Raw genomic sequence first — 20,499 nt, 5'->3', positions numbered from 1 at the left:
ATATAAGAAACTTGAAGTAATATGAAGAACAGTAAAACAAGAACATTTGTAAACTGTCTTAACTAATTTAAAAAATTTTACCGACTTGTGGTGTCGATTTTTTCATAAAAAAATGAACCGTGCAAAACTGTTACAATGGACCGCTGCATTTCAATTATAGCCCAACCTATGTAATTTAAGCTCCGAATTAAAAACAAAAACTACTGGCTAGTAGCTGATAAGCAAGGCTATCGATCGATATAACTTATGCTGCATTTTGTCTTGCAGAAAGGGTCGTAATTGCGTAAATTCCATGAAATTTTAAAACATTGTAACAGTTTTGCTTGACACTGTATATCCGCCGATGATGATGTCAATAGATGATTCACGTTGTCTTGGATATGAGATGTATTCCCATAATCACGAGCTTTTCCTTTGTCACGCGACTTGAGACTTTCCAAGTTATTAGTTAAGTGTGGTACATATATATCATCGGTATTTACTGGTTGAATTATTCTTCTAGACTTCGGTTTTGTTGATTGGCTGTCAGATCGAGAGGCAGCTAATAAAAAAAATTATAATCATGTTTCAATTTTTTTCTTTCATAACTGCACGTTTACCTTCACTAGACTCCTCTGTTGCGGTGTTTTTATTTGTACTTTGAGCATGTTCTTTCGACACAGTGTTACTGGACTGTTGAACTATTTCCTTTTCAATTTCTTCTACATATCTATGTATTCTATCTAAGTCTTCGTCAATTTCGTTTCCATCTTCGTCAAAAATAACTTGGTCAGTTTGTTTGATTTCTTCGTCAACAGATGTTACTGTATTGCTCTTTTTAGTTGGATAAAAAAAGATTTAGGAGTTAGTGAAAATTTTATTCCAGGGTTAATGAAATACGCCATATTAAGCAAATTAACTTACGTTTTTTTTGTGTTCTGTAATTTTAAATCCGTCGTCATCGTCACTAGAATCTGAAAATCGTCTACTTGATCTGTAATATTCTGCCGCTGCTGCTTCTGCTTCCGACTCAGAATCATACTCTTCCTCAGCGTCTTCCATTTGACTACGATTATTATGACGGGTAGACGATAAGACGTCGGGATCTTGAATTTCTTGATCATCCGCAAGATTTGTAGGTTGTCCATTATCTGATAGAGTGTCCATACGTTCTATTAATGTTATAAATATTAATAATTACCCATGTTACATCTACGTTTTTTTTTTTTTTTTTTTTGAAAATAAAAATAGTAATAATACCCAAGTCATCATTGACAGCAAAGGTAGATTCGAAAAATTCAGGACCGATGTGAAAGTTTTGCACGGCGGAAAGATTAACCAGAAAGTAGCCTTCTTTTACACCCTCACTTAATTGTGTAGGACCAACTTCCGGATGCACCATACGTTTTAAACTATTACAAACTAGTGGGACGCATGGAATTATAGACAGTGATAGCAATTCCATATGAAATTTTTCTTCAACAACCCTACCAAGAAATGCAGCACCAGCTGTTTGCTGTTGCATTGTGCCGGTTGCAGATATTATGATTGGTCGTTTTTATTTACCAAACTATCAAGCGTCCAGGTGGGTTCGTAATCAGTAAAAGCCTTCCTTACCAACTCCTTGTCCGCAATAATTTTAACACTGTAGCGTCTGTTAAAACAAAAATATATCATTAGCCACTTCGAGTAGTTTTTTTATAGCAATGGTTGCATACGCTGAATATGTCTCATATAACAGAAAGTAAACTGTATTGCTGTCGCTATCGAATTCTAATGCATGAGGAAATAATAATCCAATAAATGTTGAAACAATAGATTGCATTATGCCAACTTAAAAAATTACAAAAAGGAATATGTTTTCTGAAATCGAACATCTGCATATAATTTAAGATTGGGTGGTACAAGCAATTAACACAAATTCAGGTACAAGCTATTGTATCAGGATTAATGCATCCAGACAAGTAGCGATTTAATGTAACATGCCACATTTAAAAATCACACGATATATGCAACCAAAAAATTACAAAGTCTGTATGTACCAATTTAAATTCCATACAGATTCTCCCACTTATCAGTATGTTCAGTATGTTCAGTATCTTGGGCTTAGTTAGCTGTTAAATTTATTAGTTTTATTGTACAATGTGCAACGATAGAAAAAGTTACTCTTTATTCCAAAAGACTGACGTTAATATGTTCATACTTAATATGCCCAAGTTCTCATATTAAATTGTATTCTCCTTCAAAAAAATCTAATTCAATAAAAAAATTATAGACTACCAAAAATTTGATTTACTTACAATGTTACACACACCAGAGTACAGATAAGGGTTTCTTCACACAGTAATTTTATTGACTCCATAAAACGTTTGGATCAATGATTGCTAAAAATAAGTTCTAGTTGTTGCCTTTATAAGTTCAACAATCCAAATATACTTCTTTTTTTTTTGTAGGGAAAGGCAGCGCAGCTGTCTTTCAAAATTTTATTTAATGTCCCGGTGGGACTAAAAGGGGGGTGAGATTTTTATAATTGTAGTTTTTTTGTAAAGTAACAAAGCATAATGTCAAGGGGTGACAATGAGGACAAATAAAACGGTCGACGTATTTCTTAAAGGCAAATAATGTACTACTAATCAGCCAGCGATTGAAAGTGTAATTGCCATACGATAGACAGGCAGCGTGTTAGTACCGTGGTGGTAGTGAAAGGTTGATCGTCAAACACTAGTTGCCAATGGGATCTCCAGATCCCTTGCAATATACAACCTATAACGGATATAAACGTCAACGAAGTGGCAACAGGAGATCTTGTGTTGTGTAAATCACCGAAGTCAAGCGCAAGGAGAATGGATAGTATTCGACCAGGTACGATTGTTACGTTTGGAAAGAAGGTAGACAAACACTGAAGCCAGATAGCTTGTTTAGTGGGACAGTCATATAGAAAGTGGTGTAAAGTATCCTCAGTTTGTGGACAATGGATACAACCAGCAGTAGGAAAGGAGTCCGGGATGATACTGTGTAAGAGACTTTTGTTAGGCAACTTGTGATGAATCGCACGATACCATATTGTAAGAATGCTGGGGGAGATGGGTAAACCCCAAAAGTTTTTCCATTTGCCTATACTAAAGGTGGTAGTGGGCTTTGGAGGAAACAAAGAATCACGTAGCAGTATTCCCAATTGTTTCGGATTATCGAATGCCAGAATAAATGTGGACATTTGAGAGTCGAGAAGAGGACGGAGATCGATAGACCCAGTGGACTCTATTCGAGAACCCAGGAGACGACCGAAGTTGCTTGTAGACTGGATACACCCACTGGCGTTTGCTACACGGAACTTACGAAGTAACGTTGGAAATCTAGTTTCGCGATCAGATCGTTGTCGAAAGATATGTGTATCGGGATCCACTATGAAGAAATCGCGTACCAATATCTTTGACATACTGGCGCTGTTACGAGGAAAGACCACGGAAATAAGCGATGCAGAGGCTGGAATGTCAGGCGTTCGCGGAGCTGGAATAACAATTGAAGCCAAATCCAAGTGTAGAATTGTCGCCAACGACAGGTTAGACTGACTAATGTCACAGGTTGGGAAGGAGTCCATAAGGGAGAAAAGCAACACGAAAGAATTGGATGTTAACGAACGAAACCCTCGTCTTTTTGTTGAAAACAGCAGTGGCCATAGTTGAGAGAAGGCTCCTCCAGATGCAATGAGGGATAGGCCGTATTTGAGATAGGGGACACACGTGTGTAGAAAAGACCGATCATTATATACAGGCTGTTGTAGCACTGCGGGAGCAATAATCAAGTCAGCCAGCCAACGCCAGTGGAGTTTAAGTTGTTGAACTAGAGGATCCAAAATGCCAACACCGCCTTTTGTTTTGTACGGAACAAAGTTGCGATATGCAATTCGAGGAAATCGGGATGCATTAAGAAAAGTGCTGCAAATTCCTCGTAAGCGATCAATTTGACCTTTGGTCAGAGGAACTATTCGTAATACGTGCCATAATTTGGAGAGCAGAAGGGTGTTGAGAACTACGGTTCGGCCTTTAATGGATAAGTTACGTTCAGAGTGAATATCACATCCGTGTTGTATCTTTTGTATTAATAGGTCGATCGCTAGGTTTTTCTGGGATGCGTTAAAGTATAGTGGATATCCAAGGTAGATTAGAGCAGTAGGGGAATGTCGATCATGCCATGAAGTAATGGGTGTTTCCCTTGAACTGAGGTAGGTCGTCCAATAGTGACTTGATTTGCCTGACAAGGAGAAAGCTTGGGTTTTAGCAAAATTTAGTTTGGCATTGGAGGCGAGGGTATACTGGTTAATGAGTCGTTCTAAGCAAATAAAATCTTGATGGGACTGTAAAAACACAAGAGTGTCATCGGCATAGGCCATAACTTTTAAAGACTCCGGGGATGGTTCGGCTACTAATTCTGGAAAAGTGAAGCCATCGAAATTTGTTGCCTGTTGAATAGAACGAAGGAATGGATCAAAAGCAATGTTAAACAGCAGAGGTGAAATGGGATCACCTTGCCGTAGACCTCGTTGTTGTAAAACAGGTGTTGACAGGTGGCCATTAATGTTGATGTGAATCTTGGTATTAAAAAATAAAGTGCAAAGTGACGATATCATTGGGCTGGGTATTCCAAATTGGGTCATCATTCGTGCTAGATATGACGGATGGATTCGGTCATAAGCTTTTTCTTGGTCTAGTAATAGTCCAATAGCGTTAGATGAGGTGTGTTCGGCTATAGACATTACAGCTTGCAAAGTTTTTCCATTTTCACCAATGAATCGACTAGGCATAAATCCCATCTGTTGTGGACTGATCAGATCATTCATGTACATCATTAACCTGGAATTCAACATGCGAGTAAAGAGTTTGGCATCTGTGTTGATCAGACTAATTGGTGTATGATTACTTAGATTGGTGAGATCACCTTTTTTGGGGAGTAGGATCATACAAGTTTTGTTCCAACTAGGAGGAAAAATACTTTCCATGAGAGCATCATTGTACACTTGTATAGCCACACGTATTGCAGTTGCATTATGTAAAACATGAAAGAGTATTTGATATGGAATTCCATCTATTCCGGGACTACTTTGTGAGGGAGTTCGTTTAGCAGCTTCCAATAAGTCGTCTTTAGTGAATTCGGTTAACAGATATTCGCGTTGACTATCATCAAGCACCACATGTTAGGTATTGTGTTAGCTAGCTGATCTGTTGCATTTACATCGATGTCGTCTGGAGTATATAGATTCTGATAGAAAGAATGAGCGGCACCGGTCAAAGTTGCAGGAGTTGTACATGATGCTGATGTGACTGGATGTGTCAATTCCGGAATGAAGCTCTTAGTGAGGCGAGCTGTAATAGAACGTTTTAGGAAAGAAGGCGAAGATTCACCTGTTTCCCTCCAAAATTGTTTGGCTCGTAAAGAGTCATTGGTAGTTATTTCCTCTTGCAGACCTTGAATTTTTGCCTCCACTTTGGAAAGTTTAAATTGCAAAACAGCAGGAGTCAATGATGCGTCGTTGAGTATATAAGTTCGTTTTTGCTGTAGCACATCTAAATGTTTCTTGCGCCAATTGGCATGATGACGACCCGTTTTACGTGCAACTTTTTTAACAGTTTCCTTGATACGATCCCATCGAAGCTGAGGGCTAAGATTAGGAGGAAACATTGAGCAGGCTTTATCTATCTCGTGGTGCATTGAATCCAAAAATTTTGGGTTAGAAGCTAAGGCCGGATTTGCTCGCCAAAGTCCTTTTCCTAAATGGGTAAAACTGCACTTAAAAGAAAAGGTCAAAAGAGCATGGTCAGTCCATGCTGGTGATATAAATTCCACGTTGGATTTGATTTTATCAGAGAATAAATCAGTTGTCGAATATATATAATTAATAGTAGACATCTGTTGACCCCGTCGAAATGTCGGTGATATAGTAGCTGAGTCCAAGCAATTTCTAAAATTGGATTGAAGCTCTTGATTCCAGCGAACTTGGTGGTTAGCCAAAGCTCGTGTGCCAGACAAAGTATTGGATACACACTAAGACTAAAATTAAAATCACCAGTGATGATTGTTCGAGTAGGCAAACTTGGCGTACTGGAGGGAAGATCGACTGTAGACATATCGTCACTGGAGCGAAGAAAAGGCATTTCAATGATGCCTGAAAAAAATTGCTGACGCTCGGCGAGTTGTGCTGGCGCATATATAGTAACAACAGTGAGAGGATCAAAGGTACGTTGAACATGAGTAATGGTACACTTTATCACCCGTTGGTCTATTGTTATGAAATCTGGAGTTAGCTGTAATGAAGGGTTAAAGCAAACAATGCCACAATGTTTGCTCCACACTGTTTGTTTGGTTTGAAATAAATTATCAAGAAGTAGCTTCAATTCGGTAGTTGAAGCGTGTGTTTCTTGTAGAGTAATAATGTCTAGAGGTGGGTTCTGTTTACGCAGAAAGCGGATAAAGTCTTGACGACGAGAAGGTTCATTGGTTTTGACAAGGCTGCGACAGTTTAAGGTAGCAATCCTGATAGTGCTTGAAAGGAATGATTCCACCAAAAATGGTTCTTGAGTAATATTAGAAGGAGAAGGAATTACCCACTCTGTTGTTGTAGTGGTATGTGAATTAGTAATGGTTGAATGATTTGAATTATGTAAATTCATAGAGTGAAATGTTTTTTTTTTTTTTTTTTTTTTTTTTTTTTAAAGAAAAATGTTGGAGATACTTAAATCTGCCTCCTCATCAGGCAGACGTCTTCCGAATGGAAGATATCGGTGAAGAGGAGGAAGGGTCATATTTGACAGCAGCGACACCTTTGTTAGCACGAGGAGAGACTCGCTGGTGAGTTGTGGCAGAATTGGCAACTGTGGTTGGGGTAGTCTTGGGGACACTGGTATTGGCGGCCGATCTTTCTTCAACGATGACTGGTGAATCGTTTGAAAGAAGTGGTGGCTCTTCAGCATCTGTTAACCGATCATTATCATCTTCAGAAACATCCATCATGGATTCATTGTCTGATAATACCATAAAATAGTTGGATGGTTGAAGCACTGGTACATCCTCGTTGGCTGGGTTGACTGCGGTGGTACTGGGTGTGGTAACATTATCGTCCACATTGACTGACGGTACAGTATTAATTAAAACCTTATTAATGCTTGGGACCAAAGGTTGTTCTTCGTTACGAACTCGCTTTTTTGAAGATGCGATCGAGTTATCGTGAGCGCGGGGACAATGGCGGGCTAGATGACCACGTCGATCACACAGGTAACACGTCTTACTTATGGGTGGAATCTCTTGACAGTCCTTACGGGTATGACCCATTTGTTTGCAATATACACAATGGGATTCCATCTTAGCCCATTTACCAAGACAGAAGGACTGGTTACCTAAATCGATTTTATACGTGAGCTTATCCCAGGCTTTGGGGTTAGCTGGATCAATTGATCTGTCCAAGAAGATAGCACCGTTGCCACAGAAAGCTGTGTTGGACTCATCGTCGAGGTAAATGGTGACGTCTCTCACGTTACCGAAACGAGAAAAATTGTCGACCAACGTGGTGTGTAGATCGGCTACTGGCAAGAAAGGTAATTTTGAAAGATGGACCTTCAAAATGATGTTGTCCTGAGGGACAGCAGGAGTGGCGTAAAACTTTCTGTCGTGCCCAATAACAATAGGATTGTTTACTGCATCGTCGACAGCTGATTGGTCATTCAAAATGACTTCGATAATTTTGCCCTGACTGTCATCAGTGGCATGAGTACCGAGACAGGTACCAAAAGGAAAACGCACATTACGTGCTTTTTGAAATTCAGGCATTAAGTTTAAAGATTCTTTTTCAACAAAGTAAAAGACGGCATGTTTATAACTACTATTACGATGAATGGCTGGTTTTTGATCTTTAAGGTCAGTAATGGGTTTGAAGGTGGAGTCTCCAAGAGAGATGGTAATTCGAGATTTCGAATTGGGATTATTTCGGTATGCTCGAGGTGGTAAGGCTTGTGCAGCCACATCTCGAAAAGAGCGTGTTAGTGTCTTTGAAGGGCCATGATTATGGTTCTCAAGAGATGTTGAGGGTACCGTCATGTTTTTAAAGCGAAAGAAAGACGCCAAATATACTTCTTAAGAAGTTGTCGTGAAAAAAAAAAGAGTTACTTTAAAAAGGCAAAAGAATTTTAAAGATTTTAAGACTATCTTTGCATATGCCTTTTGTACATTTTGTGCCTGTGTGAATATTTTGAAGTGACATTGACTTTTGGTATTACTAGTTCTTCAAATAAAAACGAGATATTAAAGCACTATCTTGTGAGACAAACTTTTTTTTTTATTATTGGCAATGATTTTAGTATGCCGTACGTTGCAATATTCAAAATCGCTCATATTTGCTGTCTAAAAATACTCAGGGGTAAGCACACATTTCTGTGTCAAATATTACTATGTGTACATTGATAGAGTTTCGATTCCAATTTTTTAAGAGCCAATGTTTAATTGAAGTGTCAGAAGTACAAGTATCTATATTGAAACATTCACACGGTATGCTATCTCTTAAAATGATAAATTCTGATTAGTTTGTAATACTTCATACAAAAGATCATATGACGGATTAATCGTATGATAGAGTTTTTAATTAAGGTAATGTCACTACTGTACTGAAGTTTCAAGATAGGATATTTATCGTAAGAGTGGCTTGTGATTCTGCGATTCTCGTGGATATCTCCGATTCTTAATTATTCATGCTTAATTTTCGACAACATTTGCGATTCCCGTGTAACAGAAAGAGCTATAAAACCTTTTGCATTCTACACAATTATCATGCACAATTAATTTATTATTAACAAAATGCTTTTGGGAGAACTCAGCGATTCAAGTATTACCATGGCCCCCATGTTCCGCATCACGTCTAGACATGTGTCTATGGAAGCCAAGGCTGTCGACTCGGGTGTCAATGTCAAGTTGTTCACCTCAAACCCAGTTTTTCAGTATTACTTTTTGAGATTTTGCTCTGTTGGGGCAAAGCATTATATCACTGGTAATTTTCAGTCATATCAATTCCAAAAATTTGAAGTAACATTTTTTTTATTAAAAGGACCTTTGAATATCACTGCTTTCACTTTTGATGACTCTAACAGAGCATTTTGTAGTGTCAAATTGAATGTCCATAACATCAGACCTTTGGCCATTACCGACGAAGAGGGAAACGTCATTCCCACAGACGCAAAAAGAATCAGACTTTGTGATATTGAGTCGTTACCTTTGACGAAGTTCAAATATCTGGTTCACAAGTATGTGTGGGAAAATATCAGCAATGATAAGATTGTTTTTGGCAATACACAGAGAAGGATACACACAATTTGGACTCTTTCGCCAAGGCTTTGTCGACCATGCATGACGCTTTAGGTACGCAAATATACGTTATATTCGCTTATCATGAGAAGTAATACTCACATTTATTTATTTTTTCAAATAGTGAACAAGAAACTTATCGTTGGTGGATTTAATCCAGTTTCAACGACTGAAAAAATTTCTCGTCCTGAAACCAATGCCTATGGTAGGCCTGTACCCAGGACCACACAGACTGTCTACTCTTACAATCTTGAAGTTAAGAGAACTGATTGGAGTGATCCAGCCTTCACTCTTCAGAATCTTCTGAACGGAAATCTTCCTTTCCCTGTTTCCACTTTTTTGAATAAAGATGCCATGGATTGTTAACTTTTTAGCCTTTAAAATAAAGTTTTGCATGAATCGCACATGATGTTACTTATAAAATCTAATTATACAAGTGATTGATAAACAAAAACGTGCAATATGTAAATATAAGTTTACTGTAATACTATTAGTAGTGCAGCATGTAAAATTTTGGATAACATTGAACAGTATATAAATGCACTACCAAAAAACAAAATCTTTCTTCATTAATTAACAAATTGTTTTAAAACATGTTCTTCTCATTCCGTGTTGGTGATAGAAATCTTTCTAGTTTTTCCAAAGTACAGCAAAAGCAAATCAATGACTTTCAAAAGTTTATTAAGGAAAAACCCAGTGGTTTCTGCTGTGTATGTATGAAGGTTTTATATCCAGAAGAAGAAAAGTTTCGTTTTATCAGAGAGCCCAATGCTTTACCCTGTGTTGACTGGAATTTGCAACCAAAAGTGTGTCCCTCCAATGACACCAAGTATATGGTTTGTGGTACTCATTTCAAAACTGAAGAAGAAAAGTTTATCAAGTACACGTATCCAGGTTGGTTAATTAAAATTACGGATGCATTCATAGGACTAATTTGTAACCAAATTTAATTAGGCGAAACTCTCCCTCAAACCAAAGACTTAAACTACAGAGAAAAGTCCGTATTGTCCCCTATAAAACTGATGTCTCAAATAACAAGAAAAACAACATTGTACAACAGTCGAATTGGTCATTATGAGCTTAAGGGTTCCGTTTATAACACACATAACTTTGAATTTGCCGAGATGGCCTACGGTGGTACTCTCAGTCTTTTTTTCCAACGTGGTGATCCAGCCACTATTAATAAAATCAAGGTCACTGCTGCTTATGAGGCTCTCCAAAAGGTTAATCCTCTTATTGCTCGTTATAGTCTGCCCAAGCTTACGTACGCTTTGGTCAATTACCATGTCTATGAGAACAGCAAATTTATTGGTGCTACTGATGGATGGAGAAACAATGCACTCTTTGCAAAAGATGATAGAAACCCCCAAGCTACTGATGTAGAGTTTAAAGATCTGATTATCGGAGAAGATAGCGTTGGAAAATATGTGAGGTATTCACATCCAAGTTTGATTGCTTTGCTGTTCCCAGATCTTTTTCCCCATTGTAAAGGTCACTATTCTATGGTTCCATCAAATGTACCTGAATTTGAGAACTTGACTGGAATTTATGGTATTCCGGAAAATTGTGGTGGTGTAGCTGCCTCTACTTTAAATGGTGAAACACTAGCCAGCTTTGCTAAAAGTCGTTTAATGTTAAAAGATCGTCGCTTTGCAATGGATCCATCTTTTCTCTTTTTTATGCTTGATTCCATAGAGAAAAAAAATATTGCTTCCGCCAATAGGTTCGTCGTATCTACAAAAGGCAGAGGAAATTTGAAAAAAAGAGACATTGTAGACAGTGTTACTAAACAGCTCAACAAGAATATTGTGTCAACGGTTCCCCCACAAATTCGTTCATCCTATGCGTACAAGCGAAAAAATTTCTTGGACTTGCAATGTATTTTTGAAAACCTCGGTTCACCACAACTTTTTTTGACTTTCTCATGTGACGACAAGAGCAGCGATTTCAAAGGTTTAGGTGATGCACAAAATCCTTGGGAAGATCCAATTTTGTTTTCTCTTCATTTTAAAAGAAAATGGCAGAAATTTTTCCAGAAGCACATTCTTAAACATTTTGCTGATCAAATCGGAGGTATCCAGGAGTATAGTTGGGTCATGGAGATACAAGACAGAGGTAGTCCTCACATTCACTGTGTACTTTGGACTGTAAAAAACGTTCAAGAGCTTATCAATCTCAACATCGTTCATACTTGGTTTCCATCCGGCACGTCTTTTGATGACCCTTTGTTACACGGACTTGTAAACAGACTTCAGATCCACAAGTGTAATCTCAAGTAAGTGAACCCAAACTGATTTAAATGTACGATAATTAATTTTTTATGGCCACTTTTAGTTATTGCAAACGAGGTGACCCATTGAGGAAGTGTCGTTTTGGATTTCCCAAGCCATACGCTCCTGAGACTGAAATGGATGCTGATCATCGTTGCACTTATAGGCGTGATGTTGGTGATGGAATGGTGAATAACTACAATCCGTATCTTTTGGCCACTTTTCGAACTAGCATGGACATTCAGTATAACGATGGTCCTCAAGCTGTACGCTATCTAGCCAAGTATCTTGCCAAAGATGATTATGAAGCCAAGGTTTTATTAAAAAATGTTCAGCAAAAAAATTCTGGGTATTATAAGAAAACGTCCTTTGTGTCTGAAAAAGATCACTATACAACGAGAATTGTTGGCTCAGTTGAGGCGGCATATGATGTGATGGGGTGGCATAAACATAGGAATTCAAGAGGCGTTATTTTTTTAAACACCAATCTCGTAACTCAAGATACAAGACGAATTAAAAATGATATCAAGGATTTTGATGAAAACACTACCGAAATATACATGCGAACCCACGTTGGTAAGTTACTACTCATCGTTTTGTGACGAAGAAACTAATTTTTTTTTTTTTTTAGAAATCTATGAAAAGAGATCTGGTGCAAAAGATGTTAAATTTCCTGATTTTTTTTGTTTCTATACCAGGGCTGCTGGTACCAACGATGATTCTGATGAAAGACCTGAGGTTCTACCAGATGAAATTGATCACGTTGCCACTGATTTCCATGATAGCGATTTACCTAAAATTGTTTATTCGGGTAAAGATGAATATGTTTTAAAACGTGGTAAACGGCTCTTCTGGAGAACATTCAACCAAAGTGAAATGAACGGTGAAAATTTTTACTATCAGCAAATTGTCTTGAAATATCCAATTTTCAATACGACATTTGAAAAGCTTAAGGAGCCTTTGGGCACATGGCGAGGTAATTAATTGTAATCTTTTAAATTATCTTTTGAGCTAAGATTTTTATCCGTACTCAGATTTTTATGAGCACCTGGTAAATCTTGAAGTTGGGGGTATTACTTTAAGTAGATATGTAAATATTCAAAATCTTGACGACGTTGCCGATGTAGAACGAGGACTTCAAGTTTGCAGAGACGAACTTCGGGTTATGTTGAGTAGTGCAAAAGGAGATCAGAAGAGCCTGTACTATCAATTAATCAGATAAATAAAAATTAATTCTGCTGCTTTTGTTTCCGGTGCTGCTGGTACTGGAAAATCGTATGTTCTTCGTATGCTAGAAAGATACTTCCGCTTGAAAGGGTATAAGGTTTGTCAGAATTAAAATGTCTGTCAAGCTTTTTTATTTAATAAATCCCATTAAAAATAGGTCTTCAAATTAGCTCCAACCGGTGTAGCCGCTCATAATATCACAGGTCTCACCCTGCATCGTTTTTTTGGCATGACCAACAAGTCAATGGTACCAAATTATCAGTCACTGGATCAGTATGTCAAGTTATATCCAAAGTTATTGCTTTTGGTAGATGAATACTCCATGATCAGTTCAAAGATGTTAGATTCCATAAATGAAGCACTTATAAAGTCAACTCAACGATCTTCTATAATGGGTGGTGTCAAGACAATTTTTTTTGGTGATATAGCTCAGCTTTTACCTGTTCAAAAACATGAAGGAACAATGTGGCAGTCAGAAATTTATAATTCCGTCAACAGATACAATTTAGCTGACCCTATCCGACAAAAAGAAATCCGGTTTATCGAAATCTTAGATAAAGTTCGATTATACAATTTTGACCAATCAGTCATTGAATTTATCAACGAAAGAACCATCTTAAAATCCAATTTACCAGTGTATTGTTTGCGCCTGTATACAACCAGAAATAGAGTAAGAACTGCAAACGAAAAAGATTACGCTGAATTTCCGGGTGAAGGCTACGCCATTGAATCCCACGATACATATATTGGAACCAAAGGTACAGCATCTCGATCATTGAAAGATACACGGTTACTACAGTTTCTCTATTTAAAAGTTGATATGCCAATCATGTTAATTCAAAACTTAAACACTGCGCATGGTTGGGTCAACGGTACAATCGCTACTATCGAATTTATCGAAGATGATAATATCTGCTTAAAAAAAATAATCCGAAATTCAGATGGTTTAGAAGAAGAGAAAATTTACTGGATCCAACGAATCACAAGACAAGTACCTGGTACCAGCTACACCCGATCCCAATTTCTGATTGTACCTGCCTTTGCGTCAACAATCCACAAATCTCAAAGTGCCACCATTGATTGCGTTGGTATTCATCTGGATGACATGCTTACCCATGGTCAGCTGTATGTTGCAATGTCTCGAGTTCGAAAAATGGAAGACTTATATTTTTTTGGAGCCGATTTACCTATATGTATCAAAAGAAGATACGGGTGTGAAGCAGATGCAGTTGAAATTATTAGAAAAAGAAGAAAACCCGTATAGCAAATATGCTCACGCTACTCTGATGCATACATTATTTAATTCAAACATATAACAAGTATACTTTAACCAAACACTATCAATATCTTTTAAAATAAAAACCATATCATAATATCAAGCCTTGAGCTGCTCACGTCAGATTAGCCTAATTCCTTTTGTGGACCCCATTTATTCTTTCTAGGATCCCCGTGAGGGGGTCCTTTAGCTTACCGTCCCGGGAGGGACGGCGAGGATTAGCATTGATTGGCCAAAATAATGTAAAACATGAAATTGCGTTAATTATTAAATTCTTAGTCATAAGAGTTTAATATATAAAGTAGTGTACTCAACAATTGAATACCTCTTAATAAAGATTTTAAAGATCCAGTGCTATTTTTCGAGAACGGACATTATAATAACAATAACGAGAACGTGAAAAAAAACAGATCAAAGCACATTTAATAAAAGTCACTACCATGCAAGACGGATTTTCTTATCTATGTTATATAAATACTTGTGCATTTGTTAAGAAATAAAAGCTTTAACTTTAAATTTTTCATAAATTTATCTTGTCCTTTGTTTCCCTTATACATAAAGAACTTGTCGAGTTGATTTATGATTTTATCGTTATTTTTCCCTTTAAATAGTTTGATAATTCCCTCCCCTTTTTATTTAATTGTATTTTTTTGGTGTGTTCGATGGCTCTAATTACATTCCCTTGGTTCTTAACTCTATACTATTACCTGGTTGACGGATCTTACCCTAAGGATGTGACGGCTACTATGGCGAGGAGAATTCGGTATCGGGCTAGACTGCTGGTGTTAGCTGAAGATGGTCGTCTGTTAGAAAAGAAGACTGGTAGAGAGCTTCTACATGAAGGGAACGCTTTTCAGAAGTTTGTAGAAATGCATAACGAAGTTCATCTCGGTATCAACAATACTCTTGATAAGGTTTCAAAACACTTTTGGGTCCATGGTGGTAAGGACATCGTAATTAGTGTGGTTAAAGGCTGTCAAACATGTCAATTCCGGTCTCGTGTCAAGAATGTGCGTACAAATCCAGGTGTAATCTTCAAGACTGCGAAGGATCCTTTCATGATGATTGGTATAGATGCTGTTGGTCCGTTACAACAAACTGAACGAGGCAGTAGGTATATTCTCACTGGAATTGATTATCTTACTAGATGACCCTTAGCGTTAGCTGTTCCTGATATAAATGAAGTGACTACTGGTGAATTTTTGTACGGAATTGTCAAGGATTGGGGTTGTCCACGCTATTGTCTAAGTGATCGAGGTCAAAACTTTATTTCTACTTATGTCCATGAATTTTTGAAGCAATTCGGTTGTAAAAATATAATGACTACAAATTATAGACCTCAATGCAACGGTATGTGTGAAAGGTTAAACTATAGTCTGGTGTCGGTATTAGCTAAACTGGGTCGTGATATGGGCAGTCTGGATAATTGGGATACTTACATCGATACGGCGTTGATGGTGATCAGAACTACGAAGAATTCGAGCACTGGGTTCACTCCGAGTTATTTGATGTTTGGTTACGAAATAACTACTCCAGCTGTTTGGGTTGCGCCTCGTATTGATTTTATTATTGGAGAAGAAGAAGAAGAGGTTCTTGATCGTGTCAAACCTATCGAGAAAACGTTGAAGGAGGTCCGCGAATTGGCGCGAAATAAATCGGATGAACGAAAGAAGTCGGCCAAAGAAAGGTATGATGGGCGTGTCGTGTTTCGGAGAAGGTTTGAAGTAGGCGAACAAGTGCTGTTGAAGGACGTGGTGCCTAAGACGAAGTTCTCTGACAAGTGGTTGGGTCCTTTTTCTATTTTACAAGTGAACAAGAATGGTACTTATCATCTAACCGGCAAAAACAGTATGAGGATTAAACACGCGACGAATGGTGACATGCTAAAATCGTATAATAAGGAAGTCGAGCATATGGTGCCAAATGTTGACTTAGCTGGTGCGGAGGAGCAATTTAGGAGTTGGGTTACTTCAAGAGTAAATTCTTACAATCTCGCCGACACTTACGTTTGACTCCGTGACGTCATGCTAGGAGGGCGGTACTTGATACGTTCGTGTTTTGGTCATGTCGCTTTTGGCGTCACTTCTTTTGGTCACGTGATATCTACGTGCAGGATATCTTATTGGCTGGAGTTTCTAAAGTGTTCTGAATTCGAATCCTGGTGGGGATTGTTTCTTTTTTTTCTGAGGGTAAATATTTTATTCTTACATTCTTGTTTTATGATTACTTTGGTAAATACCGTTATTACCGTTCGAGTACCCTGTTTGCTGTATTTTAAGTCTATTTTTGGTCTATCTGTGAAAGCGTATGATTTTTCCGTTAAATTTATATCTCAGGATGATATCCGGCTAATTGATTCTGTAAATTGTTATGGTTTAATTTTTCTTGGGTGATTATGGGTTAAAATTGACAGCTATAAAAATAGCATTAAAATTGTGAATCAATAAACAAAATCTTATTCTTAGTCTTATTTTTGGAAGTTCTTCACATTTCCTCGGGATAACTACTTTGGCAAATTTCCTTAGCTTACTAGTGCAAATCTCTCCTACAACTGTCTGTGTATTTAAATCTTTAAGTCTTTACAGTCTCCTTTTAGTATGCATCTACACATTTGTTTACTCCCTCGTAGTATATTTTTAAAAAGGTAAACATAACGACACGCAGGAACTTATCATAAGATTGTCAAACCTGTAAATGTTGATAGATCTGATGTCTCAAAGAATCACGTGACTAGCCGGGTTAGTCCGACCCGAAGTCCGGACCTTGGCGTAGACATGGCTCTCGAAATCGAACTTAGGCTCAAGAAGACCAAGAACCAGAAAAGACAATTTGTACCACTCAAGAATAATCATATGAATCGGAAAAGGTCAAAGCTGAATAACACCACTTTATTTTATACAACATAACACCACTTTGGGTTCACCTATTTCATATCAATAACCTGTTTATATTATTCGTCATCATTATTATTATCATCATCATCATCATATTTATTATTATATTTATCACATCACCTATATCGTTTCATTTAGTATATATATCCCTTAGCATTAGAACAATAAACCATTATCTTTGATTTTAGTATTAATTACTTATTTACCTATTTCCCTTCTAATTAACCACTGAGAGTTGGATTAGAATTATATTGCAACTTACAAGATGTCAGTCTGTTATTCGTGTGATTCTCTGATGGATGGATGTATACTCAATGATTGGAGTATATCAACAACTTTATAGTTACTTAAATGATAGTTATCCTTTATTGACATAAACAGGGAAAATGTATTTATACTACTATTTAATTGTGTCCGGGCCGGAACGGTATTATACACAACGCTATGTATAGCAATCGCTGATGCTTAAATCGAGCTCGTGCGATTGGCTTAAAAGTTGGCCGGGTGTGTAACTCAGGTGGCCTTGGTATTCTGCTATCATATTTTGGCGTACTGACAAAGATTGTCAATCTTTTATTCGTAGGTATAGATCTATTATTTCTAACGTGTCACTACAGATTTTCAACTGGTCCAAAATCCTTTGTTGTCGCACAAGTATGACCAATTACGAGGGGATACATAGGTTAGCTATAATTGACCAATTACGAGAGTTACTTTGTATCCTCCTCTGTAGTTCAGAATCATCCTGCAGATGTAGCCCACTATGATCTATTGATATAGAATGAAATACAAGTGTTTACCCTGTAGTGGTCAATTATAGGAACAAGGCATAGTAGACGATGAATTTCACCTACATAGAAATCTCGTGATCTCAATCGTGAAAGCTTATTCGCTGGTATTCCATGATTTTATGCATTATAGGCTTGTATCATTGGTTTAGGAACTACTCTTTTTTAATTTTTTATTCGCTTTCATTGGCACATCAATAGCACATTTTTCATATTTAATAGGGTTTTATAATAATAAATGTAGTATATATAGCGTTTTTATTTCCAAAAAATTTATTCGAATTTCAATAATAATTCTATTGACGTTGCACACTTACCTTAAATATCTGCCTGTAACACACTTGCTGTTTAATAAGGATACTTATCAGGACGTTCTTGATTTTGGTCTTGATATAGCTATTCAATGTACTTGATTATCAACTAATAGATATACGTTTAGTTCTCTGATGGTTATATATTACATCTGCGGGTTTACCTTTGTATTTAAAAACACATGCCATCTGTAAATATGAGCGTCGTACTTCAAACCACATACGTCAACCATTGCTGCTATAAAAAAAATTAGTACATGGTGTCGTATTTGACGCATAATTCCACGAATACAATTACACTTATCTTGTCACTCAATTATAATACATATAATCTATGTATTATAAGTACCATATTGCGAATACATTCTTATTGGTACGACACAGTACCAGCTCCCTCATATGTCAAACTAATATCAGATTTCATAATCGTTCCTGGATTGGTCGAGTAGCTGCCGAATCTTCTAGTTTCTCATAAATTTATTTTAGTAATCCAATCAAGGACCCTGTCATTGAATGGATAAACTATAATGCTCTAGAAGTGCCGTATATGGGTCAACTAGCTCCTTGTATATAACAATAAGCTATGTTTCATATGTAACTGATTTCTAAATCTAATTCTACCATTTCCCAGTTTGCGGGTAAATAGTCAATTCGATCTGCGCAGGAAAAATCTTGAATATAAAAAGAACCTCTATTTTTATCATGACAAACTCTCCAACTTATAATAAAGGATTATAGAGTCTCATTTCTTTGCTTGTTTTATTTTCCAATTTACATCTCCTTTTTTTTCTCAATTATCACACTGCCTTTTTTAACAACACTTGATATGAAACCAAGATTAGAAAACTAGGCTAATAACCACCTTTCCAACGAAATGGTTCAGAAGAGATTGATTTAATTAAGCTTTTTACCCATTGTTAATTTTCAAAAAACGAGGCTACTCATTTCAAAAGTTCATATACAGATACTTAGCAAACAAGCAAAATACACTCTTTGCAGTAGTACCGGTTCATACTAAAGAAGAAATACTGTTGTATGACAAGCCTATTTCAACTCACAAAAAAGATTTGTATGTCAACATAAACAGCAGCATCCTTGATTTTGATTCTTTCTTTGCTAAAACCACATAATAAATGCTACTGTCTACAAAAGGAAAGATGTTTCACGAATAAAAGATCGGGAATAAGTAACCTGGCTTTATGAAAATTTCTTCATTACAACACAACTCTAAGCTCCGACCAATGAGAGATCAGAGAATTTAAGGAACAATAATAAATCAAGGACAGCTATCTTACGGTCTTCAATAAACCAAATGAATGGTCCATCATATAAAACTACGATGGATCTGAGCTGTCAAAAATACAAGCCACAATATCTTCAATCTTCTATAAATATCAGGGCAAACCTGCCCGTCTAGTTGGCTCTTAATCAATTTTTATACAAATAAATCGACAAGACTTATAATTGTATTCTCTTTGTTTTTTATCTATTTTTTTCTGTAAAACTATTCTCTCTTAAAGTCTATTTTTACTACACTTTCGCTAAGATATGGTGTTCGTTTGCTGATGGTGTGAAAATATTTTACAAAACACCGGAGCATCTAAAACTTCACTTTAACAAAAGATTAGAAGCTGGTGTGTTCTACAATACAACCTTACTGAACGAGAATATTCGTAACAATATAAGAGATGCGTTACTTCAGTCCAACAGAATAACAACCCCTATTGAAAATTATTCTGGTCATCAAAGAAGACTACTTCCAAACGATCACTCTTCTTTGACAATCCAACGTCATGAGCGGCAATTAATACCCTCACCCGCACCTTTTGCAATCTCACCACCAATCGTATCAGCTTTCACAGTTAACAATACGCCATCCGCTCTTCTCTTGCCTCGCGATGAACCTCCCACTGATGTTAACCAAACGGAAAGTGAATCCTCGACCAAAAAGGATAAAGCGATCAAGCAGAACTTGTTTGTTTGCATGGACACAGTTTCTTGCAGTGGTCGATCAAAGCCCAAGCTATGCATAAATAAAGGGGTATTCTTGGCGCACCTGCTGGCGCACCCAAATCGGGCTTTAAAGTATAATTCTTACGTAATATATTCATTTTGGGTGCGCGAAAGCAGTGCACCGAGCTATTACATAATATTTTTATTTTATGTGCGCGGAATGGGTGCGTCAAGCGAAGCATGCGCTATGGCAGATGGTATTTATGTCTTACTTAAATACAATAAGGCCTTCTTTAAAAATCACAGGTCCCACCATTATATTTATTTGAAATCTTATAAGATTGACGCATATAATCAGTTTCACATAGATCAAGTTATTCCTTCATAGCATGCTTATGATAAAGATTAACAATTAGCAATACATATTTTACTGTTCGGCTACTTTGTTTTCACCAAACT

The 20,499-nt window shown here is 37.0% G+C and overlaps 3 protein-coding genes across 3 annotated transcripts; 1 reads left to right on the top strand and 2 right to left on the bottom strand.

Annotated features, from left to right (window-relative positions):
- Positions 1–227: 227 nt before the first annotated feature.
- On the bottom strand, positions 228–1,504 carry EV154DRAFT_569371 (uncharacterized protein; the record flags this gene model as incomplete). The annotated part of the gene is made up of 5 exons (XM_051606131.1): positions 228–541; positions 600–813; positions 904–1,151; positions 1,240–1,401; positions 1,471–1,504. The coding sequence occupies 5 exons, from the start codon at positions 1,502–1,504 to the stop codon at positions 228–230; spliced, it is 972 nt and encodes a 323-aa protein (XP_051452310.1).
- Positions 1,505–7,143: 5,639 nt separating this feature from the next.
- Positions 7,144–7,626, bottom strand: EV154DRAFT_398221 (uncharacterized protein; the record flags this gene model as incomplete). The annotated part of the gene is made up of 1 exon (XM_051595227.1): positions 7,144–7,626. A coding segment is annotated over one exon (483 nt), but the record flags the coding sequence as incomplete, so codon positions are not given.
- A 922-nt stretch (positions 7,627–8,548) lies between these two features.
- On the top strand, positions 8,549–9,730 carry EV154DRAFT_526313 (uncharacterized protein). Its single transcript, XM_051603376.1, has 4 exons — positions 8,549–9,007; positions 9,065–9,294; positions 9,315–9,375; positions 9,446–9,730. Exons 1-4 carry the CDS (start codon positions 8,818–8,820, stop codon positions 9,685–9,687), a joined length of 723 nt encoding a protein of 240 aa, XP_051452308.1. The 5' UTR covers positions 8,549–8,817; the 3' UTR covers positions 9,688–9,730.
- The last annotated feature ends 10,769 nt before the right edge of the window (positions 9,731–20,499 follow it).

Source organism: Mucor mucedo (assembly GCF_025094135.1).
Source record: "Mucor mucedo strain NRRL 3635 chromosome Unknown EV154scaffold_150, whole genome shotgun sequence".
Lineage (NCBI taxonomy): Eukaryota > Fungi > Mucoromycota > Mucoromycetes > Mucorales > Mucoraceae > Mucor > Mucor mucedo.
The sequence above is the reverse complement of the archived record's forward strand: the minus strand, read 5'-3'. Positions and strand labels throughout refer to the sequence as shown.

What these genes read in the sequence shown, in the direction of transcription:
- EV154DRAFT_526313 (XM_051603376.1), top strand. Translation starts at nt 8,818, where the DNA reads ATGCTTTTGGGAGAACTCAGCGATTCAAGTATTACCATGGCCCCCATG. An exon ending in GGCAAAGCATTATATCACTG is followed by an intron (nt 9,008 to 9,064) that starts GTAATTTTCAGT and finishes TTTTATTAAAAG; the next exon opens with GACCTTTGAATATCACTGCT. An exon ending in GACCATGCATGACGCTTTAG is followed by an intron (nt 9,376 to 9,445) that starts GTACGCAAATAT and finishes TTTTTCAAATAG; the next exon opens with TGAACAAGAAACTTATCGTT.